This window comes from Schistocerca americana, chromosome 11, assembly GCF_021461395.2.
Source record: "Schistocerca americana isolate TAMUIC-IGC-003095 chromosome 11, iqSchAmer2.1, whole genome shotgun sequence".
Taxonomy (NCBI): domain Eukaryota; kingdom Metazoa; phylum Arthropoda; class Insecta; order Orthoptera; family Acrididae; genus Schistocerca; species Schistocerca americana.
Window position 1 is genome coordinate 39,532,670 of NC_060129.1, and position 22,790 is coordinate 39,555,459.

General features: G+C 48.8%; 1 protein-coding gene across 1 annotated transcript; it reads left to right on the plus strand.

Annotated features, from left to right (window-relative positions):
* The first annotated feature begins 1,858 nt into the window (after window positions 1-1,858).
* LOC124553215 (ankyrin repeat domain-containing protein 65-like) lies at window positions 1,859-20,150 on the plus strand. The gene is made up of 2 exons (XM_047127107.1): window positions 1,859-2,037; window positions 19,706-20,150. Exons 1-2 carry the CDS (start codon window positions 1,859-1,861, stop codon window positions 20,148-20,150), a joined length of 624 nt encoding a protein of 207 aa, XP_046983063.1.
* The last annotated feature ends 2,640 nt before the right edge of the window (window positions 20,151-22,790 follow it).

The following is a 22,790-nucleotide window of genomic DNA, read 5'->3' on the forward strand; positions in this document are numbered from 1 at the left end:
AGAAAGTGACTTGGGATTTCAACTACTTGATTGAAAACAGATGCAGTCGATTAGCACAAGTTTACTTTAACTCCCGACCTTCAATCATCACATTAAAAGACTCTATCAGGCAGTGGTAATAAATTGCGTTTGTGTGGAGTAAAGCGCGATAACTCAAAAGTAATTCCTGTCAACTGACCCAGGCGTAATGCGAAGTGCAAGAAGAATTCTACAATACACGGCCCATTAAACCCTTGTGGAAACTTTGCCGACGTGATCCAACAAATTAATCAGTGGCCGGAGCGGGCGCAATATCACCGAATACAGCGTGGCGGAGCGGCATAGTTGTCTGGACGTCGGGCAACCTCATGTTGCTGCAAGGCTGCGTTCGTCTATTCACTCCTAGCTATCTTGCTCAGTACATAGCTGAACCAAAACTTTCTTCTATCTCCAAGCTCAATCGTTCCATTTGCTAAGTCTTAAACTGCAGAGATGCTCACTCTCTCAGGCATGCTGAGTAAAGAACGCCACATTTGCACTCTACGCAAGCTGGGAATGGAAGACCTTTACAGGGACTTCTCCCAGCCCACTCTTCACCTCGGTTTCCCCTCCAGCAAAATCACTTACGCCAATTGCAGCGCAAGTCACGTAAATTATGTGTCGCTTCCCAGCACTGACCAATACCTGCTCTGGGAAGTGAACAGATTCCCACAAAATTTCCCTTCCTCTCAACTTCTGCAGTTTAGCTCCTCCCAGGCCACCCATCAAGGTTAGCATCTGCACAAACAGTTTTCCGGAATTCTGACTCCCAGGAGAGCACTTCAAATACCTTGGTCCTACGTTCCCATTGGAGGCCGGCGTATTTCATTCTGTCGCTCTTCACCTGAATTGCTTCAGACTCTGCGGACCGTGAATTCAGCGTGAAGTTGCTATAGTCATGAACACACATTTTTACCTTTGTTGACTGCTCCACCGTAGCTTTGCGCGGCTTTCTCGCATGTTTCACAGAAAACGGGACGGACATTTATCAGCAGGCATAAAAGTTCTCCATCTGTTTCCTGGTACACCAGCATGGAGTCGAGGTCAACCAACCAAGCACTCACTGTCACTCACCTTAAGGCGGCTGGAGGCCACGCACTGTTACTGCTTTCTCAGAGTTTGAGTCGCCCTAAGCTGCCTATTGTCACTTCCCTTAGCCGCTCCCCTGGCAGCCACGGTCAATTCTGTGTACTTCCATGGGGTAAGCTAGCCTCCAGTAAATCGACGCGTTTCCACGGTTTTCATGTTGTGTGAATTACTTTAAAACCATCACCCGACATTAATTATTCCAATACGTCCATACTATACCCTGTACAAGATGCATTGTGCCTTGTCAGTCATTTTTGTTCAGACCTACTGTTAACTCAACTTGAGTTAGGTGATCATTAATGACTTCATGTAAGGGCATAGTTCTTGTCATCTTAAAATACTAAAGCATAATACTCATCTAGTTTGTGTTCAGGTGGTTATTGTTGGGGAGAGCTGACTCCTGCAGGATGAACACTCATGAGACGGCAGGTTACTCTGTTCCCCTCAAGATGTTGTGCCTCTAGACTCGATTGTACAAGATTCTGCCTGGGTACTCTATTTTGCCTATCATGTTAAAACTGACACGTGTGTGTGTGTGTGTGTGTGTGTGTGTGTGTGTGTGTGTGTGTGTGTGTGTGTGTGTGTGTGCGCACACGCGCGCGTAGTATAGTCCCTTTAAACGCATCACAATGACGAATCTGTCAATTAGTAATCGTCTTACAGGGTATTGTCACTTACTTTGCGGCAACTATACAGACCCACTGATGTCCCAGTGTGTGTGTGTGTGTGTGTGTTTCAGACTGTGACTGTGATGGCAGAGTCGGAGAGAGAGAGCGTGGCAGGCGGCCAGGGTGCACCACTGGAGGAGTCTGGCGAGGGAGCAGGCGTGGGGCAGGCCGCAGCAGCGGTTGAGAGCTGGCTAGCGCAGCAGCCGGTGGCGCCAGACACTGCAGTGCAGCAGTCTCTTGAGGTGCTGGCACGACAATTCAGGTACTCACTATGCAACATTTTGTCCAATACCTGCATACGCAATAGACACGTCTCTTTCCTATCTGCTCTGTTCACACAGGTTGCAGCAAACTGAGCATTTCGGATTGAACAAAATACACAGGGTGGCAATTATTTTACTATATGAAATGAAATAAAATAGTCCTAACTTCTGAACAGTTTGCGTTAGGACGTTCAAACTGCGCGGTTGGTCGCTGAGAATGATGGGAGTTAGTATGCGAACGTGCATGTGCAAGTGAAAATATCACAGTACAGCGTGCCTGAAGGCTTGTGAAGCCCTACTATGCGAGCAATAAGAGCCCACCTGCGGATCTAAGTTTGTGACAGAGTTATAGCTGAAGACAACTGGTTCAAGTGTGCTAATAATCAAGAATTTTATTTGTAAGTTTGAGAGATCAGGTAGTCTCGATGACAGTGTTGGCAACGTCTGTTGTGCAAAATGAGTGAAAACGCCCGAAAGCATCGAAGACATGCACTGTTTCATACAAGCTGGAAAACGGTGGGAATCATCCACGAGACACTGACACAAATTGTTGTTAAAGTCCTGCATCTCTTCCCATACAAAATACAGTTAAATCGGCTGTTACGCCTCAGGGCCATGAACAGTGGTTGTGCTTCGCCAACACAATGGTCCACAGCATTGATTTAGAGGTGAATATGGCTTGGATTAGTCACAAAGCCCACGTTCAGTTGGATGACATCGTCAATAAGCAAAATTCGCTCATATAGGAGACTGAGAATCCGCATTTTGCGATCGAGAAGTCTCTTGCGCCTCAAGGGGTGACTGTACAGTGAGTGCACAATAATCAGTGCGGTGTTCCTGCTGAAGAGTATGTGAAGAATTTGGAAGATTATTCCATCCCCATCATGTAAAGCAACCCTGATTACGACAGGATGGGGTTCATGTAAGACTAAGCTCGACCCCCAACGAAGTGGGAGTGTGTTTGATGTCCTGAAGCTGCGAAGTGCCCAGTGGCCAATGGCTTGGGCCTCGACTGGCTGCTATATTCTCTGAATCGGAACACATGCAACTCCTTTTTATGGACCCACGTTAAAGAAAACGTCTACAGCAGTAACTCCCCTCCCCCCCAGGGGCTCCACAACTCTTACGTGGCTACATGTGTGGTGAGCATGGGGCCCCCGAGCTATTGCAGCCTTATTTCTCTCCAGGGCTGCAATTCCTTCCCCTTTCCCCCCTTTCCCCCCTTTCCCCCCTTTCCCCCCTTTCCCCCCTTTCCCCCCTTTCCCCCCTTTCCCCCCTTTCCCCCCTTTCCCCCCTTCTCCCGCCCCTTCTCCCCACTTCCCTTCTCCGCCCCCTTTCTTTCTTCCCCCCCTTTCTTTCTCCCCCCCCCTCCCCCTTTCTTTCTCCCCCCCTCCCCCTTTCTTTCTCCCCCCCTCCCCCTTTCTTTCTCCCCCCCCTCCCCCTTTCTTTCTCCCCCCCCTCCCCCTTTCTTTCTCCCCCCCCTCCCCCTTTCTTTCTCCCCCCCCTCCCCCTTTCTTTCTCCCCCCCCTCCCCCTTTCTTTCTCCCCCCCCCTCCCCCTTTCTTTCTCCCCCCCCTCCCCCTTTCTTTCTCCCCCCTCCCCCCCTTTCTTTCTCCCCCCCCCTCCCCCCCTTTCTTTCTCCCCCCCCTCCCCCCCTTTCTTTCTCCCCCCCCCCCTCCCCCCTTTCTTTCTCCCCCCCCTCCCCCCTTTCTTTCTCCCCCCCCCTCCCCCCTTTCTTTCTCCCCCCCCCTCCACCCTTTCTTTCTCCCACCCCCTCCCCCCTTTCTTTCTCCCACCCCCTCCCCCCTTTCTTTCTCCCACCCCCTCCCCCCTTTCTTTCTCCCACCCCCTCCCCCCTTTCTTTCTCCCACCCCCTCCCCCCTTTCTTTCTCCCACCCCCTCCCCCCTTTCTTTCTCCCACCCCCTCCCCCCTTTCTTTCTCCCACCCCCTCCCCCCTTTCTTTCTCCCACCCCCTCCCCCCTTTCTTTCTCCCACCCCCTCCCCCCTTTCTTTCTCCCACCCCCTCCCCCCTTTCTTTCTCCCACCCCCTCCCCCCTTTCTTTCTCCCACCCCCTCCCCCCTTTCTTTCTCCCACCCCCTCCCCCCTTTCTTTCTCCCACCCCCTCCCCCCTTTCTTTCTCCCACCCCCTCCCCCCTTTCTTTCTCCCACCCCCTCCCCCTTTCTTTCTCCCACCCCCTCCCCCCTTTCTTTCTCCCACCCCCTCCCCCTTTCTTTCTCCCACCCCCTCCCCCCTTTCTTTCTCCCACCCCCTCCCCCCTTTCTTTCTCCCACCCCCTCCCCCCTTTCTTTCTCCCACCCCCTCCCCCCTTTCTTTCTCCCACCCCCTCCCCCCTTTCTTTCTCCCTCCCACCCCCTCCCCCCTTTCTTTCTCCCTCCCACCCCCTCCCCCCCTTTCTTTCTCCCTCCCACCCCCTCCCCCCCTTTCTTTCTCCCTCCCACCCCCTCCCCCCCTTTCTTTCTCCCTCCCACCCCCTCCCCCCCTTTCTTTCTCCCTCCCACCCCCTCCCCCCCTTTCTTTCTCCCTCCCACCCCCTCCCCCCCTTTCTTTCTCCCTCCCACCCCCTCCCCCCCTTTCTTTCTCCCTCCCACCCCCTCCCCCCCTTTCTTTCTCTCTCCCACCCCCTCCCCCCTTTCTCTCTCCTTGTCCATAGCAGGCTGACCCATAGTTTCCTTTTGCGTGATGAGTCACCCCCACTTTGTGGTTGTGGAGCCTTCCAGTCGGTAGCCCACATTTTGGTTGAATGCCCCCTTCTTTTGGCTCTGTGTGCTAAGTACAGACTCCCCCACACTTTACCTTCGATGTTGGCTGACGATTCCCGGATGGTCTCTATGGTTCTCGGTTTCCTCTGGGAAAGTGGTTTTTATTCTCAGTTTTAAGGTTTTTAATCTCTCTGGTATTGGGACAAGGCGGTGAGTGTTTGGGTGTCTCCCACTATAAGCAGTGTTCGGAGATTCCCGATTCATCTCCCTGACCGAAATCCTCTTTTCTTCCCCTTTTACTCTGTTTTTATCCGTTTTTTAAGGATTTGTTAGTCTGCTTTTCCTATATGTACTTCTACATTCTAGTGGTTGTACCTTCTAAGTCACAGGTGGTCTTGCCTATGCTGCTTCAGCATAGCGTTGGGTTCGTTCTCTTTCTGAGTTCCCTCGTTTTGTTTTTACCATTGACAACATGACTGCCCCTTTACGTTTTTAGCCTTCTCCCTTTTATGATTCTGAATTTCCTGAGATGACACATTAGCGGAATGGACCACATGTGAAACAAGGGACTCATGACGTTGCTGTTTGGTCCCTTAAACCTTAAACAACCAACCAGTAGTAACTCCAAAACCGTTGCTGACCTCAAAGCAGCCATTCAGGACATCTTTGACAGCATCGACGTTGACACTTTAGTGGGTCATGCAGAATTTCGCCGTCAATATGCGTCACATCGTTGCCAATCGAACATGTCATAACGGAAATCTGAATATCCTTAGTAAAGTTTACATGTTTAATGAAGTATGTGCACGCTGTAGTGCGTCACTAACTTACTTTTTTCATTTAGTTCAATAATCGTCACCTTGTATGCACTCGTTTTCTACCGTGACACATAGTAATGTCGATTCTTCGGTTTCTACGCTACTAGACTCACATACACTGTGACGGTACACTTCGCAGGTGCACTGGGTGTACTGTCTCCAAAGAACGTGGACAGAGAACAATGGTCCTTGCGAATCCATACCCCAGTGTCTCCATATGGCGACTGCAGTAACTGTTACAGCTCAACACACAGTGTAACAATACCCAAAATACGGCAGTTGTTTGTACTCACCGTACTGTGTAGTGTAAAATGTGCCTCGTCACGCCATAGAATGCTGCTTGCTCACATGTCGTAAAACCAAAGAACTAATTCAGAACGTTGCCGTGAATCGTGAGATCTCAGTTGCAGCCCAGTATGGATCTTGCACGGGCACCATTTGTAAAATAGACCACACGTCTTTGCGTACCATTGATGGACAATTTTTGTGTAACTACACACAGTACTCGGGGCCCATGCTGCGTGGTCAGTTACAGCAACAGCAACCACGCAAGCAACGTCAATCAGGATAGGACGCCTTCCTTTTCCAGGTGCCGCACCAAACTTTTAGAGTTCCATTATCCTCTTTAAACCAATTGACATCAGGCCTCTCTTTGGCGATTCTCTCTAATTGCACTGTTGCGATTGCTACTGCGAATATAAATGAACTTCTGCACAGACATACTGCCAACTAACGTTATGTCCTGCCAAATGAAAATGTGGCTCTCATACTCTCATACTGTGTACAATGCCTTATTTGGACCAGGTGGCCATAATTGGAACTAAGCAGTAATGCAATAGCGTATCTACAAAGTTCCTTTCCCATACGATAGTTACAGGCCACACTAGGCCTCCGTGAGTAGTTGCACATCAGAGCCACGCGCTACAATAAACTCTAGAATGCTATGTGCCGAGCTTAATTGAGGGGTGGAAAAGAGACACTGCAGTAACCCAATAGCTTTACAAAGATGGCACGGAAGCAAAGAGAACTTTACGACAGATTGCAACGCAGCCACAGCCTCGCAAACGGAAACTAAATGACGCCAAAAATAGCGAATGGAAGGCTATGCATAAAGCATTCAATGAATTCGAAAGTAAAATTGTGTACAGACTTGACAGGAAACTTAAGTTGCTTCGGTCTTACGTTAAATCATTAGCAACGGACGCGTGGACACACTGGTCATAATGGCACTGGAGCATAGGATGACGCACAAATGATAGAATTGCTGGGTCTTTCAAAAAGAATATACGTATTTCGATTGCATACACTTATTAAAGATATACGAATATGAAACTTTACAAACACACCTTTACGAACCTCTCAGGTTCGTATTACAGATGTTCAGTAAGTCCTCAGTCAGCGACACGGACAATCACATCGATACTCAAATTCCTTCCATACTTTGTCACAGATGTTACGGCAGTACGGATCTGGTGCTTCAACTCTTCCATGTTCTGTGAGAGTGATGGTACATAAACGTCGTCTTTAACGAAACCCCACATGAAGAGGACAGAGTGTCAAATCCGATGACTGTGGAGCCCAGCTGAGACATACTAAGTCACAAACTCCTTGACGACCAATCCAACGGTTCAATAGTTTCATTCAGATATTAACGCACTTGGCGACTCCAGTGATGGGGTGCGTTGTGTTGTTAGAAAATGAATCGGAGGATCAATTTAGTACCTCAACCTGAAACGTCTTTGCACTGTAATCGCGGAATTGCAATTCGCAAACTGGAGAACGCGAACTGATTTCTGCTGTGGAGTAGCCATTTTAAACATACGACGGTTACAAAGAAAAACAGAAGACAACTTACATCTAGCGGCTGTTAATATAAACTAGACCATGTATTCGTTTCTCCAATAGCTGGGCCGAAGTACAGCGATCGATAGTTCGGACAAAATAATACTTTGTAACACGTATGTTCGTTTTGAAACATCTCTACGCCTTTTTCCAAAACTTGCGCACAGGAACATGGAGCTGTAGTTCCTCGTTTAAACATTCGCATGAATGATAAAATGACACATCGAAATAGGTGACGAAGGGCTAGAAAAGCAACTGAAGTCGCTCAACAGAGAAGGCCATTGGACCAGACAGAACAAGAGTATGTGATAGTGTTTACGCCTCTAGAGCAGCAGTGTAGCTAGTTCTCTAGAGAACTAAACTGTTCCTAATGTTTGGTAAAAAAAGCGCAAGTCATTCCCATTTCTCTGAAAGGTCGTCGATCAGACGCACAGTTATATAGATCTTTATCTATGACGTCGGTCTGTTGTAGAATTTCGGGGCGTTTCACGCTCTCATATCGAAACATGTCTGTAGACTGAAAATCGCCTCTATAGGTACCAATATGGGCTCTGGAAACGACGCTTGGGTGAACCCCACCTTGTTCCGTTCTCCTAAGAAATCCATAAAGCAGTAGATAAAGGTGCCCACGTTAATTTCGTGCTCCTTCACCTCTGGAAGGCATTGAAGAAACTGCCAAGTAATGAACAGCAAACCCAGGTGTTCATGCTTGCTAGGCAGGAAAGCTAACCATTACACCACCACAGCCCGATGGTCAACATAGCCGCATGAACTACCTAAGTTGAGTGCCCTCCCCAACACACACTACACATCTTCTGCTTATTTTCCATTACATCGTTCAGCAATGTTGACCATCGTGCTGTGGTGTAATGGTTAGCATTCTTGCCTACCAAGCAAGACTACCCAGGTTAGTCCGAGCAGCAGCACGAATTTTAATTCATCTCTCCGGCTTCGATAATTATAGTCATTTAACTGAAGAGTTTCTAGCAAACAGAAAACGGTATGTAGTTCTGAACAGAGAAATTTCTTGAAGTAGATATAAACAGGATGGTGTTCCAGAACCACTAAGTTTCACAATATAATTGTATGAATCACAGTTGACCCTCAGCGTACGAGATGTGTTCAAAAAGAAACCGAAGTTTTGCTGTATCAGCTTTATCGCTTATTCTAGGACATTTTAAGCACTGTCCCGTTCAAAATAGTCCCCTCTAAGGGCAATATACCGTTTCCATCCCCCCCATCACCACCCAGTTTTGGAACTACTCCTGGAACACATTTTGTTGGATGGCGTGAATGATTCTCTTCGCATAGTCCTGTATCTCCTCTACACTTTGTGAACAATGTCGTTCCAATGCGTTTTTGAGCTTGGGAAATGGGAAAAGTCGGATGTAGCTAGGTCCAGAGAATACAGTGGATGGGGCACAACGGGAATGTGGAGTTTAGCTAGAGAGCTGCAGACAATGCGTGACGATTGGTTTCCCCAGAATTCAGGCCTCTTCCTGCACACAGCATCGCTCATGCTCACTGGGATTCCCTGGTAGACTTCTTCGTTTACCATCACGCAATGTGGCACAAATTCATGATGGAAAAGGCTTTGTAGGTAAACACAACAATCACCACCTTGATCTTGGCCAGTCTGCCGGCCGGAGTGGCCGAGCGGTTCTAGGCGCTACAGTCTCGAACCGCGCTACCGCTATGGTCGCAGGTTCGAATTCTGCCTCAGGCATGTATGTGTGTGATGTCCTCAGGTTAGTTCGGTTTAAGTAGTTCTAAGTTCTAGGAGACTACTGGCGTCAGAAGTTAAGTCCCATAGTGCTCAGAGCCATTCGAACCATTTTGCCACTCTTGCGCACTTTCTTGGACAACGTGTGGCCCCCTTGCCCATGCGTAGCGGCGACTGCATTCTTGTTTCAGCATCATAACCGTACACCCACTTCTCATCGACTGTTCTGATGTTCTTAAAGTTTTCATAGTCATGAACAGCGACGAGCAGTTCCATGTACATTTCAGCACGGGTATTTCTGCTATTGTCAACAAACGCGGTACGAATTTTGCACTGAAACGACGCATCTTTAGTTTTTCACTCAAAACTTGATGGCCCGATGCTACACTAATGCCCACCACCTCAGCAACTTCCTGAACAGTTAAGATTTCACAGCACAAACGCTATCCACATGGCCATCATCTGTGGAGGTGGAAGGACGTCCATGCTTGGAGTCGTCATATAGACATTCTGCCCTTTCAAAAATGTTCAAACCACTCGTAGCACTGCGTGCCCCCCCCCCCCCCCCCCCCAGGGGGTCCACAACTCTTTTGTGGATACGTGCGTGGCAAGCACAGGGCCCCGAGCCATTGCAGCCTTCTTTCTCTCCCAGGCCGCATTTCCTTTCCCTTTCCCTTCCCCTCCTTTCCCTTCCCCTCCTTTCCCCTCTATGCTCCTTTCCCCTCGCCCTCTCCTCTCCCTCTATTGGTGTCCTTGCTTATGTTGGCCCCTGCTATCCTCCTGGTTCTGTTGGTTTTACACTCGGGCTTTGTTGCGTAATCATCTCCTCCTTTTGGCATTCCTTGGTCCCCCTCTGGGGTTTGACCTCCATTCCAAAATTTCTCTTCCGTAGTGTGAGCCATTTGGGGAAGAGCACCTTACCTAGTGTCTCCGACGTGCGCCCTCCTAGTACATTCCACCTTTTTCTTTTACGTCGTTGTCTGACGCTAGGGTGCATAGCCAGCACGATAGCCAGCCCGTGTGGTGGGGTCGCTATGTACCCTTTTGGTTGAGCCCTCTGAACACACAGGGATCACACTTCTGATACCTGAGCTGTGACCTCCTCATGCATGCCTTGGACTGGTTGCTCGTCATCCTGGAGCATCGGAAGTCCCGACAATGGCCGCCGTGCCAGACGGCCCTTGCTGTGGCTGGGTGGCGCCCATGAGGAGAGCCCCTGATCGGAGTGGGTGGTATCAGGGCGGACGCTATGCAGATGAAACGCATACGGGTCCAAAACTCTGGCCGTTCTTCTGCGGCTGTCTCTCTGCGTGGTGCTGATTCCTCAAGTGCTGCTTCTCTTGCCCCTTCGGCCTTCCCTTCCGTGGCTACCCCCTGGGAAGAGGGTCAGGCCCGTCGTCTAGGGGCAAAACCTTTCCCCCGTTATCTAGTTTGCACCAGGACTGATGGAGATACTTTCACCAGTGTCAAACCTTTATTCTTTGTGGAACACATTGAAGACAAGTTCGGCGAAGTGGACTCCCTGAGCAAGATGCGGTCGGGTTCGTTGCTGATAAAAACTGCTTCAGCTGCCCAATCTGCGGCCCTTCGTGCCTGTACCCATCTTGGCACAATTCCTGTGTCCCTTACCCCTCACCAGTCTCTAAATATGGTACAAGGTGTGATTTTTCACAGGGACCTAATCCTTCAAACTGATGAACTTCGGGACAATCTCGGACGGCGGGGTGTTCACTTTGTTCGCCGTGTTCAGAAGGGTCCTAAAGATAATCGTATTGATACTGGTGCCTTTATCCTGGCCTTTGAAGGGGATACCCTTCCTGAGAAAGTTAAGATTATGGTCTATCGCTGTGATGTGAAGCTGTACATCCCACTTCCTATGCTGTGTTTTAAGTGCTTGCGTTTTGGCCACATGTCTTCTCGCTGTTCCCAGGACCCTCTCTGTGGTGACTGTGGACGTCCTCTCCATGAGGGGAGTCCCTGTGTTCCCCCTCCTGTATGTGTAAATTGTCATGGTAGTCATTCTCCACGTTCACCAGATTGCCCAGTATATAAGAAAGAAAAAAAGATACAGGAGTATAAGTCCCTTGATCGTTTAAGCTACACAGAGGCCCGTAAGAAATATGCACGATTGCACCCTGTGTCCATGACAACTAGTTACGCCTTGGTTACCTCTTCATCCCTTCCTCCCCCTTCCTTACCCCCATCCCGGACCCCTCTCCTCCCCCCCACCCCTGCGGCTCGCACACCTTCTCCTCTGGGCGCTGCTTCCCCTCCCCAGCCGGATAAGTGTCCCACTCCTTCGGCGTCTGCCGGTGAAGGGCGCCTCTCCCGGGATGCCCCTTTCTGGCACCTTCCAGGTCAAAGGTCTGCTGCCGCGCGACGACAGCGGGAGCCGCGGTCTATCGGCCCCCAGGTCGCCCGGTCTTTCTGTTCCTGATCTTGCTGCAGCTGGCTCCTTTATGCCACACAGCCCTCCTCAATCTCAGCCTGAACAGAAGAAGAAACATAAGTCCCGGGACAAAGAGCCTCTGGTGTCACCAGAGGTCCCTTCCCCGACTTCACAACCGGATTCTGACCTGTAGTTCATGGATGTCGCCTCCTCCTTGTCGGTGACGGGTGGGGACCCGGCGGTATGACTGGATTTAGCGTGTTCAGCCCTCATTTAAACCATCGTTCTGTGGTTCTCCAATGGAATTGTAATGGCTACTTTCGTCACCTTCCAGAATTGAAATCCCTTCTTTCGTCCTACTCTGCAGCTTGTGTGGTTCTCCAGGATTCTCATTTTACTGAAGCTCACTCACCGACCCTCCATGGGTTCCGTGTTTTCTGTCGAAATCGGGTCGGACCCTTGCGGGCTTCTGGTGGCGTTTGTACATTGGTCCGTACAGACATTGCTAGCACGTGGATTCCTCTCCAAACTAAATTGGAAGCGGTTGCTGTTAGGGTCCACTTAGACTCTGCAGTCACAGTTTGCAACCTTTATCTCCCTCCTGACAGGACTCTTACACCTGCTGCCTTAACCATCCTTCCTCAGCAACTTCCTCCTCCCTTCCTCCTCCTTGGGGATTTTAATGCTCATCATCCTTTATGGGGCAGTGCCTTTCCATCTAGACGAGGTATTCTTATAGACCAATTTATTGCAGACCACGACCTGTGCCTTCTTAATGATGGCTCCCCTACTCATTTCAGTGCTGCTCATAGTACCTTTTCTGCCATTAATCTTTCTCTTTCTTCTCCCTCTCTCCTCCCTTCATTACACTGGTCGCCACACGACGACATTTGTGATAGTGACCATTTCCCGTTGATTATCACGCTCCCTTCCCGCTCCCCGATGGACAGGTTACCTCGTCGTTGGTCTTTACACCGCGCCGATTGGCCTCTATACACTGCACAGGTCGAGTTTTCTCCCTCTATGTCGGGTCGTATTGATGACTTCCAACGTGACGTGTCTGACGCGATTGTTCGCGCTGCTAACCTTGCTGTCCCGCACTCATCTGGACCATTTCGTCGCCGGCAAGTCCCATGATGGAGTACGGCCATTGCCATTGCCATCCGTGATCGCCGTCGAGCTTTGCAACACTTCAAGAGGCACCCATCCGTAGCCAGCCTTACTACCTTTAAACGCCTTCGCGCTAAAGCCCGTTATTTAATCAAACAGAGCAAGCAGATATGTTGGGAACGATTCGTTTCTTCCTTTGGTTCCACTGTCTCTCTGTCACGGGTATGGGCTACACTTCGCTCTCTCCAAGGTTGCCATCGGCAGTCCACCCTCCCAGATGGCATTTGTACGTACCCATTAGTTCTCGAAGAACATCTTGCGACCCATTTTTGCAGTGGCATCAGCGTCAGCCTCCTATCCAGCTGCTTTCCTTCATCAAAAACAGCAGGCTGAAGCTCTCACCTTATGTTTCACCAATTGTGAGCCAGAATCTTACAACGAACCTTTTACTGAATGGGAATTTCTTTCTGCTCTATCTTCTTCTCATGATACGGCCCCTGGCACAGATTACATTCATAACCGACTGCTTCAACATCTCAGTGCTCCACAACGGCAACATCTTCTTCGGGTGTTTAACCGTATCTGGCTCCAGCGTGACTTCCCTTCTCAGTGGAGGGATAGCATTGTGGTTCCTGTCCTTAAGCCTGGTAAGAACCCCCTATCTGTTGACAGCTATCGGCCAATTAGTTTGACCAATGTTGTTTGTAAGTTACTTGAACGGATGGTAGCCCGTCGGCTCACTTGGGTCCTCGAATCTCGGGATCTATTGTCCCCCTACCAGTGTGGCTTTCGAGAGGGACGATCTCCAATCGATCATTTACTTCGTTTGGAATCCGCAGTTCGGCAGGCTTTTTCCCAGCGCCGCCATTTGGTTGCAGTGTTTTTTGACCTTCGCAAGGCCTATGACACGGCCTGGCGCCATCACATCTTACTAACCCTTCATCAGTGGGGTCTTCGGGGCCCACTCCCGATTTTTATCCGCCAGTTCCTGCTCCATCGGTCATTCAGAGTTCGAGTTGGTACTGCTTTTAGTTCTCCACGGACCCAGGAGACGGGCATCCCACAGGGTTCTGTCTTGAGTGTCCTTCTTTTCCTCATTGCTATCGATGGACTTGTGGCCTCTGTCGGTCCCTTGGTCGCCCCTGCCCTGTATGTGGATGATTTCTGCATTTGGGTTAGTTCCTCCTCGATGGCATCTGCAGAACGGCAGCTCCAGGTGGCTATACGGCATGCCTCTGCATGGACCCACTCACACGGGTTTCAATTCTCTCCTTTAAAATCGCGGGTGGTCCACTTCTGTCGCCGTACTATGGTCCACCCTGATCCAGAGCTCTATCTCGCTGCACAAAGATTGCCTGTGGTTCCACAGTTTCGTTTCCTGGGTCTTCTTTTCGACAACAAGCTCACTTGGCTGCCCCATATCAGACTCCTGAAGGTAGGATGTTTCCATAAACTCAATGTCCTTCGCTTCCTTGCCCACTCCTCTTGGGGTGCGGACCGTTCCCTCCTCCTCCGTCTTTATCGTGCTCTCGTTCTGTCTCGTTTGGACTATGGTTGTCAAGTTTATGGTTCAGCTGCTCCTTCCACACTGCACGTGCTGGATCCAGTCCACCATCGTGGTATCCGTTTGGCCACAGGTGCCTTCCCTACTAGCCCTGTTGATAGTCTCCTGGTTGAAGCTGGGATCCCCCCCCTTTCTGTTCGGCGGTCCCAGCTTCTGGTGTCTTATGCCTTCACTATCCGTTCTTCTCCCACTCATCCTTCCTATTCTATCCTGTTCCCAGACCATGGACGTCGCCCACCCGACTCCCGCCCTCGAGCGTATTTACCGGTTGGGCTCCGCCTTGTGTCTCTTTACCGTGATTTTCAGCTTCCTTTCCTTCTTTGTCCTGTCTTCCTCGCTCCCTCTCCTCTACCCCTCCTTGGTTAGTTCCTCGGCCTCGAATTCGGATGGATCTCGGCCGAGGTCCGAAAGATTCCATCCCCCCGGTGGTGTTCCGTTCCTTTTTCCGCCAAATTTTATGGGAGTTTCGGGATGCTGTTGTTTTTTACACTGATGGCTCTAAATCTGCTGATCATGTTGGGTATGCCTTCATGTCCTTTGTTGGAACGTAATATCATCTGCTGCCACCTACATGTGGGGTGTTTACTGCGGAATTGATGGCAATTTCCCGGGCCCTTACCTTTATTAAACAATCCCAACACAATCGCGTTCTGTTGTGTATGGACTCGATGAGTGGCCTTCTTGCTATTGACCGGTGTTTTTCGCGCCATCCATTGGTCTCTGCCATCCATGACCATCTCGCTGATATTCACCGTGCTGCTTGTTCTATTGACTTCCTCTGGGTCCCTGGCCATGTGGGTCTCCCGGGTAATGAGCTCGCTGAACGTTTGGCTGGGGGAGCAGTTACTTACCCCCCGTTTTCCGTAACCCCTCCTGCAGCGGATTTACGGCTTCACATCAAATCCCACTTCGCTCAGTCATGGGCCAATTCTTGGGAGGCTACTCCACTGTCTAATAAACTTCGTGCAATTAAGGTGACACCAGGCCCGTAGTGTTCTTCCTTCGGCCTCTCCCGAAAGGACTCGACTACACTGTGTCATCTCCGCATTGGCCATACCAGGCTGACCCATGGTTTTCTTTTGCGGGATGAGCCACCCCCGCTATGTGGTTGTGGAGCCTTCCAGCCAGTAGCACACATTTTGGTTGAATGCCCCCTTCTTTTGGCTCTGCGTGCTAAGTACAGACTCCCCGCACTTTACCTTTGATGTTGGCTGACGATTCGCGGATGGTCTCTCTGGTTCTCGGTTCCTCTGGGAGAGTGGTTTTTATTCAGTTTTAAGGTTTTTAGTCTCTCTCTGGTGTTGGGGCAGGGCGGTGAGTGTTTGGGTGTCTCCCACTGTAAGCAGTGTTCGGAGATTCCCGATTCCCCTCCCTGACCAACATCCTCTTTTCTTCCCCTTTTACTCTGTTTTTACCCTTTTTTTTTAAGGCTTGGTTAGTCTTCCTATTCCCATACGTACTTTCTACATTATAGCAGTTGTACCTTTTAAGTCACAGGTGGTCTTGCATATGCTGCTTCAGCATAGTGTTGGGTTCATTCTCTTGCCGACTTCCCTCATTTGTTTTTACTAATGACAACGTGACTGCCCTTTTACGTTTTTACCTTTTTCCGTTTTATTGTTCTGACTTTTCTGAGATGTCCCGTTAGCAGAATGGTGTCTATTTGAAACAAGGGACTAATGACCTTGCTGTTTGGTCCCTTTAACCTCAAACAACCAATCAACCAAGCACTGCGTGCGAATCAGTCCTGCCCACACATGCTTGTGTAAGCATTTGAAATGCCTCTCTAAAGGTTTCGCAAACTTCGTAGCAGAATCTCACGCCCTGTACACGTGCTTGCTTCAATGGCTATGGTTCACTTGCTAATTGGCTAATTGTCCGAGCGACATGAGGCAAATGGCAGTTTTTTTATCGAAACCTGCCGCTAAGTGCGCTCAGTAGCTGAAGCGCGGTCTCTGCTGGTTGCTGCGCCATTTCATAAGTGCGGCTTCCTTTTGAACACATCTCGTAAGTGTTACGTATTGAGAATACATAGACAGAAACCCCTTCACTGTGTGATTACACAACTGCATAATAATAACTGGAAGCAGTTACATATGTAAGAGTATGTGTAGTGATTCGACTTGGAAAGACCATGTGAGATTAATCGCAAGTAAGGCAGATGCCAGACTGGCGAATTGGAATAATCCTCAGGAAAGGCAGCAGTGTCTGCACAGGACACGGTGGCCGGTGGGCAGCGACCTCTTCTCGCCCAAAGCGCTGGGAGAGTTCGGAAGGGGAGGCCGGCATTGCATGCCCACTTCCTGCCCTCTGACATACTAGCGAATCCTGTTTACCAGTACCTCTAAAGTGACATATCCACAGATCCTTATTCTTAACAAAACCTCCCACATAGCATGGTACTGACACTTTCTCATGCCAAACTCTCCATAATAAATAAAAACTCTTGATTCGCTGCCCTGTAAGTTGTAGGTTCATATGTCGTGGTGAACAGAGTCGCAGCAACTCTGACAAGGTGTGTAACAGTCAGTAGCTGAACATGTGCGATGGATGTAAGGACGTGCTGCGGAAACAATCTGTTAGTACTTAATACTCATTATTAATACATCTTGCAGCAGCCCAGTGTAGGATGGCTGTGGCTCGCCCAAGTAATTCTTCTGCCTCAAATACTGTTGACGCTCAGGACCATGCATTGGCTGACTGTACCCTTTCACACAATTTCCTCTTCTGCCAGTGCCGTTTCTTCACGCTCAGCAGCCCCTCGCGTGGCAATGGCGCGATCCTTGCCTAACTTCCTCACGGTCGGAAGGCAGTTGCTTGATACACAGTGGGCAGTGACCCATCGACCATGTGCTGCTGATCGTGGCTGCTACCTTGGACTGCTGTTGGCCCACTGCAGCGTGTAGCGGCAGCTCTAGCATTGGATAGCTTCAGGACAGACTGCACAGTGGTAGAGATGTCATCACAGAAACAATTTTAATATAATTGGGTTGGTTACAAGTACTCAGTCGAGTTGAGCATGTTTGGCCTGAGCTATACCCTTTAGCAAGTACGTTAAGCACTTCAGCAGCTGCCAGAGTGGAAGGTTTGTCACACATGCTGCTTGAGTAAGCATACGAGGTTAACATAGCAACATTTCGATGGCTTTGCTATATTTCGTAAAGTACCGCTGTTGCAATAACCTTCATAATTTTCCACTTCTATGGCCAAGAACGGTTGGTCTGCTAAAAGATCTTAAATACTCTTATGTTCATCTGTGTATTATCTTCAATAACTTGGACCAATGATCTATGGGGCTCATTGTCCAAAGGTTGCTCGCCTCTACAGTGTCAAGATAGTTTCTTCAGTATGATGGTATGTCTATGGTCTCATAAAATCTGCAGACAAAGTTCTATAATTGTTTGGTTGCCACCTTCCACAATCGTTATAGAAAATAATTAATTGAAACCCTCAGCTGCCGACAGGTGTTGTTAACATACCTCGGTGGGAATCGTCACTTCAGGTTCCGCGAGTAATGAGTGGATGGGCAAATATGTTAGGTACATAACGTATGTAGATTGTGGACAGTTGGGAATGTGGGTCTCACAGCTATCGTGCAAGAGAGAAGTCCCTGCAGTCGCGCTTTTCATGTCCTTCGTGGCTCAGAGCATCTGCCATGTAAGCAGGAGATCCCAGGTTCGAGCCTCAGTCGGGACACATTTTCAGCTGTCCCCACCGAGCTATATTAACATCACCTGTCGGCAGCTGACTGTTTCAGTTAATTATTTATTCTAGAGAAGCTGCACGGTCATCAATGGTGTCTGTTCTTTAGAGAGCAGTTACTATCTTCATATTATAGAAAATCCCGACGAGTGTTACCTAACCATCCCGCTTTTTTCGTGCACAAATAATCCAAAGCCTTTCACCGAGCGAGGTGGCGCAGTGGTTAGCACACTGGACTCGCATTCAGGAGGACGACGGTTCAATCCCGTCTCCGGCCATCCTGATTTAGGTTTTCCGTGATTTCCCTATATCGCTTCAGGCAAATGCCAGGATGGTTCCTTTGAAAGGGCAGGGCCGATTTCCTTCCCTCACCCGAGCTTGCGCTCCGTCTCTAATGACCTCGTTGTCTACGGGACGTTAAACACTAATCTCCTCCTCCTCCTCCTCCTCCTCCAAAGCCTTCTTAAAATCAGAGTAATACTGAATCCCCTTTCTTTTACAATTAGACTTCCATTTCTTTTTTCATGTCTTCAGATTGCTCCTCCCCCTCAAGAGGTCTTAAGTGTATCCCATCCCAACTTTCTTGCATTTAATGGTGGTATCTCTTTAAAGTTCTCGATGTTTACGCACAGTGTTAGATATCATTGACCGTTTCTTAGACTATTGTATGTGCTGAATTTATTTCCTACGGACATCACTTAAGGTTCTTCTAGTTCTTCCTGCAGCCGTATTGCTTTACCTTCCCATTCCTTAGTGGCCTCTATTTCTGTACTTCTATCTTTATGTGCTTCCTGTTCACGAAGATTTCTTCAGTTTTCCTTTCCTGTACCTGCATTTGTTAGAAAAGGCCATTCCCATTCAACTCATCTTAGAATTGTAATATTCGTTATTGCATTATCTACAGCGTCATGGAACTGCAAACTTGAATTGTATTCCTCAGTACTTCAGTATCTAGTTGATTACATATCGATTCCTGCTGATGGTTGTCTTAACCTTCATCAGTCATCGTCATAGCTAAATTGTGATTTGAGTTTATATCTGGTTTTCTTTGCATACGCTTCACAGTTCAATATCTGATTTCAGAAGCCCCATTTTGTCATGACATCACACAGCAGAAATCTTCACCTCGACTCCAGGCCTTTCCTGCATACACCTCTCTTATTAGCCAAAACCACTGAGGCACAGAAGTGCTCATACGAACGTCACAGCTTATGTAGACTTAAAGCAACTCCACCATCCAGAACATGAGTTAGGAGCGAGCACGGGGTCCCTTGCACAGGGAGTGGTGTGGAGAGAACTGGCTGCTAGGTGGTTGTGTGTGAAACCCATTTTCACTATTTGGTGAGGCTGTATTACGAAATTTGCAAATGATTGGACTGAACACACACACACACACACACACACACACACACACACACAGAGAGAGAGAGAGAGAGAGAGAGAGAGAGAGAGAGAGAGAGAGAGAGAGAGAGAGAGAGACGGTGTTTGCTGCAAGAAGCATCCTCAGGTAACAGGAACTGACTTGCATGAGTCAACGTGAAAATAAATATGGCAAGTGAATTTCTTGAGTGACTGAATAAGCAATTTTTAATGGATAGTTGAATGAAGAATCTGACAAGGGGTACAACAGAATCTCTGTAGCTTAATGTACACAGTTCCACTCTCTTTTTGTAACATATCGTATCAGGTTTGTTGCTGGACGGATATGCACTGAGAAGAGTTTTGTTTTGTTCTATTATCGCTTTCTCTGTCAGGTACGTGTGCTTGCATAAGTGTGATAATTTGTGTTTTGTACAGCAACCTTTCCAGAGAGGAGGGCCGCAGGAGGCTCATGGACGCAGCTGAGGATTGGGACATGGAGGAGATCATGGCGCTGGTGGCGGCAGGGGCAGACGTAAGGGCTCGGGACGAGTGCGAGAGTACAGCTCTCCACAGGGCAGCGGAGAGCGGACACGTGGAAGCGGTGAAGTGCCTGCTGGAGGCTGGGGCAGAGGTCGACGCCAGGGACCGCAGACAAGTCACACCCCTGCACTTGGCTGCGTACGAGGGCCACACACCTGTGGTGCGGCTGCTGCTTGGGGCCTCAGCTGACCCCAACGCTAGAGATCTTGAAGGGAGGACGCCACTGCATGAGGCAGCAAGAGGGCCATGTAGACACTGCCACTGCACTGATTGGGCAAACAGCAGGGATAGGGATCCAAAGGAAGACAATCCCTTTGAGTATCACCAGACAGCAGAATAGAGCAGATATGCTGACATGAAATCAGTGCAACAAATGACTGGAAGAAATTTGACAGTTTCTTCACACTTTTGATACGATTTTAATAAAGAATGCAAAATTTTGATCCTGCAGTCTCTTATTTGGACCTATCTCCAGTAATATTCCAGGAAAACTCGAGGAAAGGTAGATATGAGTGCATTAACAAAAAGGCTGCAAGCAGTCGCTTGCTTTAATCATAAATATATTTGAGAGAGACAAATATTGTCTTTACATACAGAGAAATACTATCTTCTCGACAACTTTCAAATCGTGAGCTACATCATTAATTTTATTGTGAAATTAATGACTATACTCATGACACTTTCGTTGCCTACATCTGCACTCACTTTCAGAACTCACATTAACAATCAAATTAACTAATTCAATAAAATTAAACCTTGAATTGCTGGGTACCGATTTATTACCACAAAAAATAAAAACGGTGAATAGTTCAGGCATAGAAGTACAGTGGCGTATAGAAGTTTACAAATCTGACAATTTGTTTTACTCATCCTTTTGTAACTACAACCACCTGATAGCTCATACAAAAAAATTACAATCGCAGATCAGAAAAATGGATGGTTCTTGATTGGCAAAGAATTCATTGGTGAAAACTATACAGATTCTCTCCTGAATTAATTCTTTTGACAATGCAGCCTTTGTTTACACGAATACACTGGGAGGTCAAATTCTATTCAAATGGAATAAACTAAGACCAAGTATATCACAAACTGTGGTCCACTGGAGAACAGAGAGTGTGAATATCATTCAACAACCCTACACTGTTGCAGCACATCTTCACCCTCTCACCTTGATTCACGTGGCAGCAGAGAATAGCACGCTGTGGGTGAGGAGCGGCGCGCTGCAGCAGGTGAAGCGTCCTGATGCATCCACGAAACTTTGCAAACTACTTGGACTCGTCTTCTGATTATTAGAAAGAAGAAAACTTCCCCATCAGGGCCGTGAAACCCCGGCAGATTTCAGTGTGAGGTGGCTCCATTCGCTGGTCTGGCCAAACCAATTAGACTCAGAGGCACGATGGTGTGTGCTGGAATTGTCAAACATCAGGCAACCAACTCAAGAGTAAGAAGTTCAACCTAGTGACACCCGGTATGCCAGATATTATTTGCAGTTAAACTGTCAGTAAAGTTGGAAATTGCCACTGGCTCTTAGTCCACCACAATTTGTAGACCACATGTCACCCACTAGGTAAAGACTCTGTTCCCCACTAGGGTAGGACAAGAAGAAGACCCTCAATCACTTTCCACCACACCTTGGTACAGGAGCCGAATCAGCAAAAAACAGCCTTCAGCTGTACAAACCGATAGAACTTTCCTCTGCTCACTAAATCCAGTCTCTTGACTGTTCTGTTCACCTGGTAGCAATTGAGACCAAGCACAGGGTTGCTGCACTGCGGAGTGAGTCACTGCTTCGGATATTGAGCGAGGAGCTAATCAAACGCTCTCTTGTCTGAAAAAAAATTTTAGACTAAGGTGGTGTCATTCTCACAGTAAGTATGGCTGTGTTTTGACAAAAACGTCTACCTAGATGGGATGACAGCCTTTTATGGAGAGATATAATCTTTCCAGGCTGACCATTTCGTTTCTGAAAGAAGGCTGTTAAGCTTCCCAGACGGTCATGCCCATGAAAAATATTTTTACCGCTCACTAAAAGCAGCTGCCGACTTCCTGGCATCAGGCGAGCTACAGACTTGCATCCACTAAACATAGGCACCACCCACACTGTCTATATCGTCGCGGCTCCAAATGCGAGAATGCTTGGAGTTCGCTAACCATCCGACTATTTGCACAAAAGCTCAGATTACTGTAGCCTCTATTAAATGGTTTCCTTCACCTACTTTTTGCCAACTGGCTTCCTTCGCCCACTTTTTGCAAACTGGCTTCCTTCGCCCACTTTTTGCCAACTGGCTTCCTTCGCCCACTTTTTGCCAACTGGCTTCCTTCGCCCACTTTTTGCCAACTGGCTTCCGTCGCCCACTTTTTGCCAACTGGCTTCCGTCGCCCACTTTTTGCCAACTGGCTTCCGTCGCCCACTTTTTGCCAACTGGCTTCCGCCGCCCACTTTTTGCCAACTGGCTTCCGCCGCCCACTTTTTGCCAACTGGCTTCCGCCGCCCACTTTTTGCCAACTGGCTTCCGCCGCCCACTTTTTGCCAACTGGCTTCCGCCGCCCACTTTTTGCCAACTGGCTTCCGCCGCCCACTTTTTGCCAACTGGCTTCCGCCGCCCACTTTTTGCCAACTGGCTTCCGCCGCCCACTTTTTGCCAACTGGCTTCCGCCGCCCACTTTTTGCCAACTGGCTTCCGTCGCCCACTTTTTGCCAACTGGCTTCCGTCGCCCACTTTTTGCCAACTGGCTTCCGTCGCCCACTTTTTGCCAACTGGCTTCCGTCGCCCACTTTTTGCCAACTGGCTTCCGTCGCCCACTTTTTGCCAACTGGCTTCCGTCGCCCACTTTTTGCCAACTGGCTTCCGTCGCCCACTTTTTGCCAACTGGCTTCCGTCGCCCACTTTTTGCCAACTGGCTTCCGTCGCCCACTTTTTGCCAACTGGCTTCCGTCGCCCACTTTTTGCCAACTGGCTTCCGTCGCCCACTTTTTGCC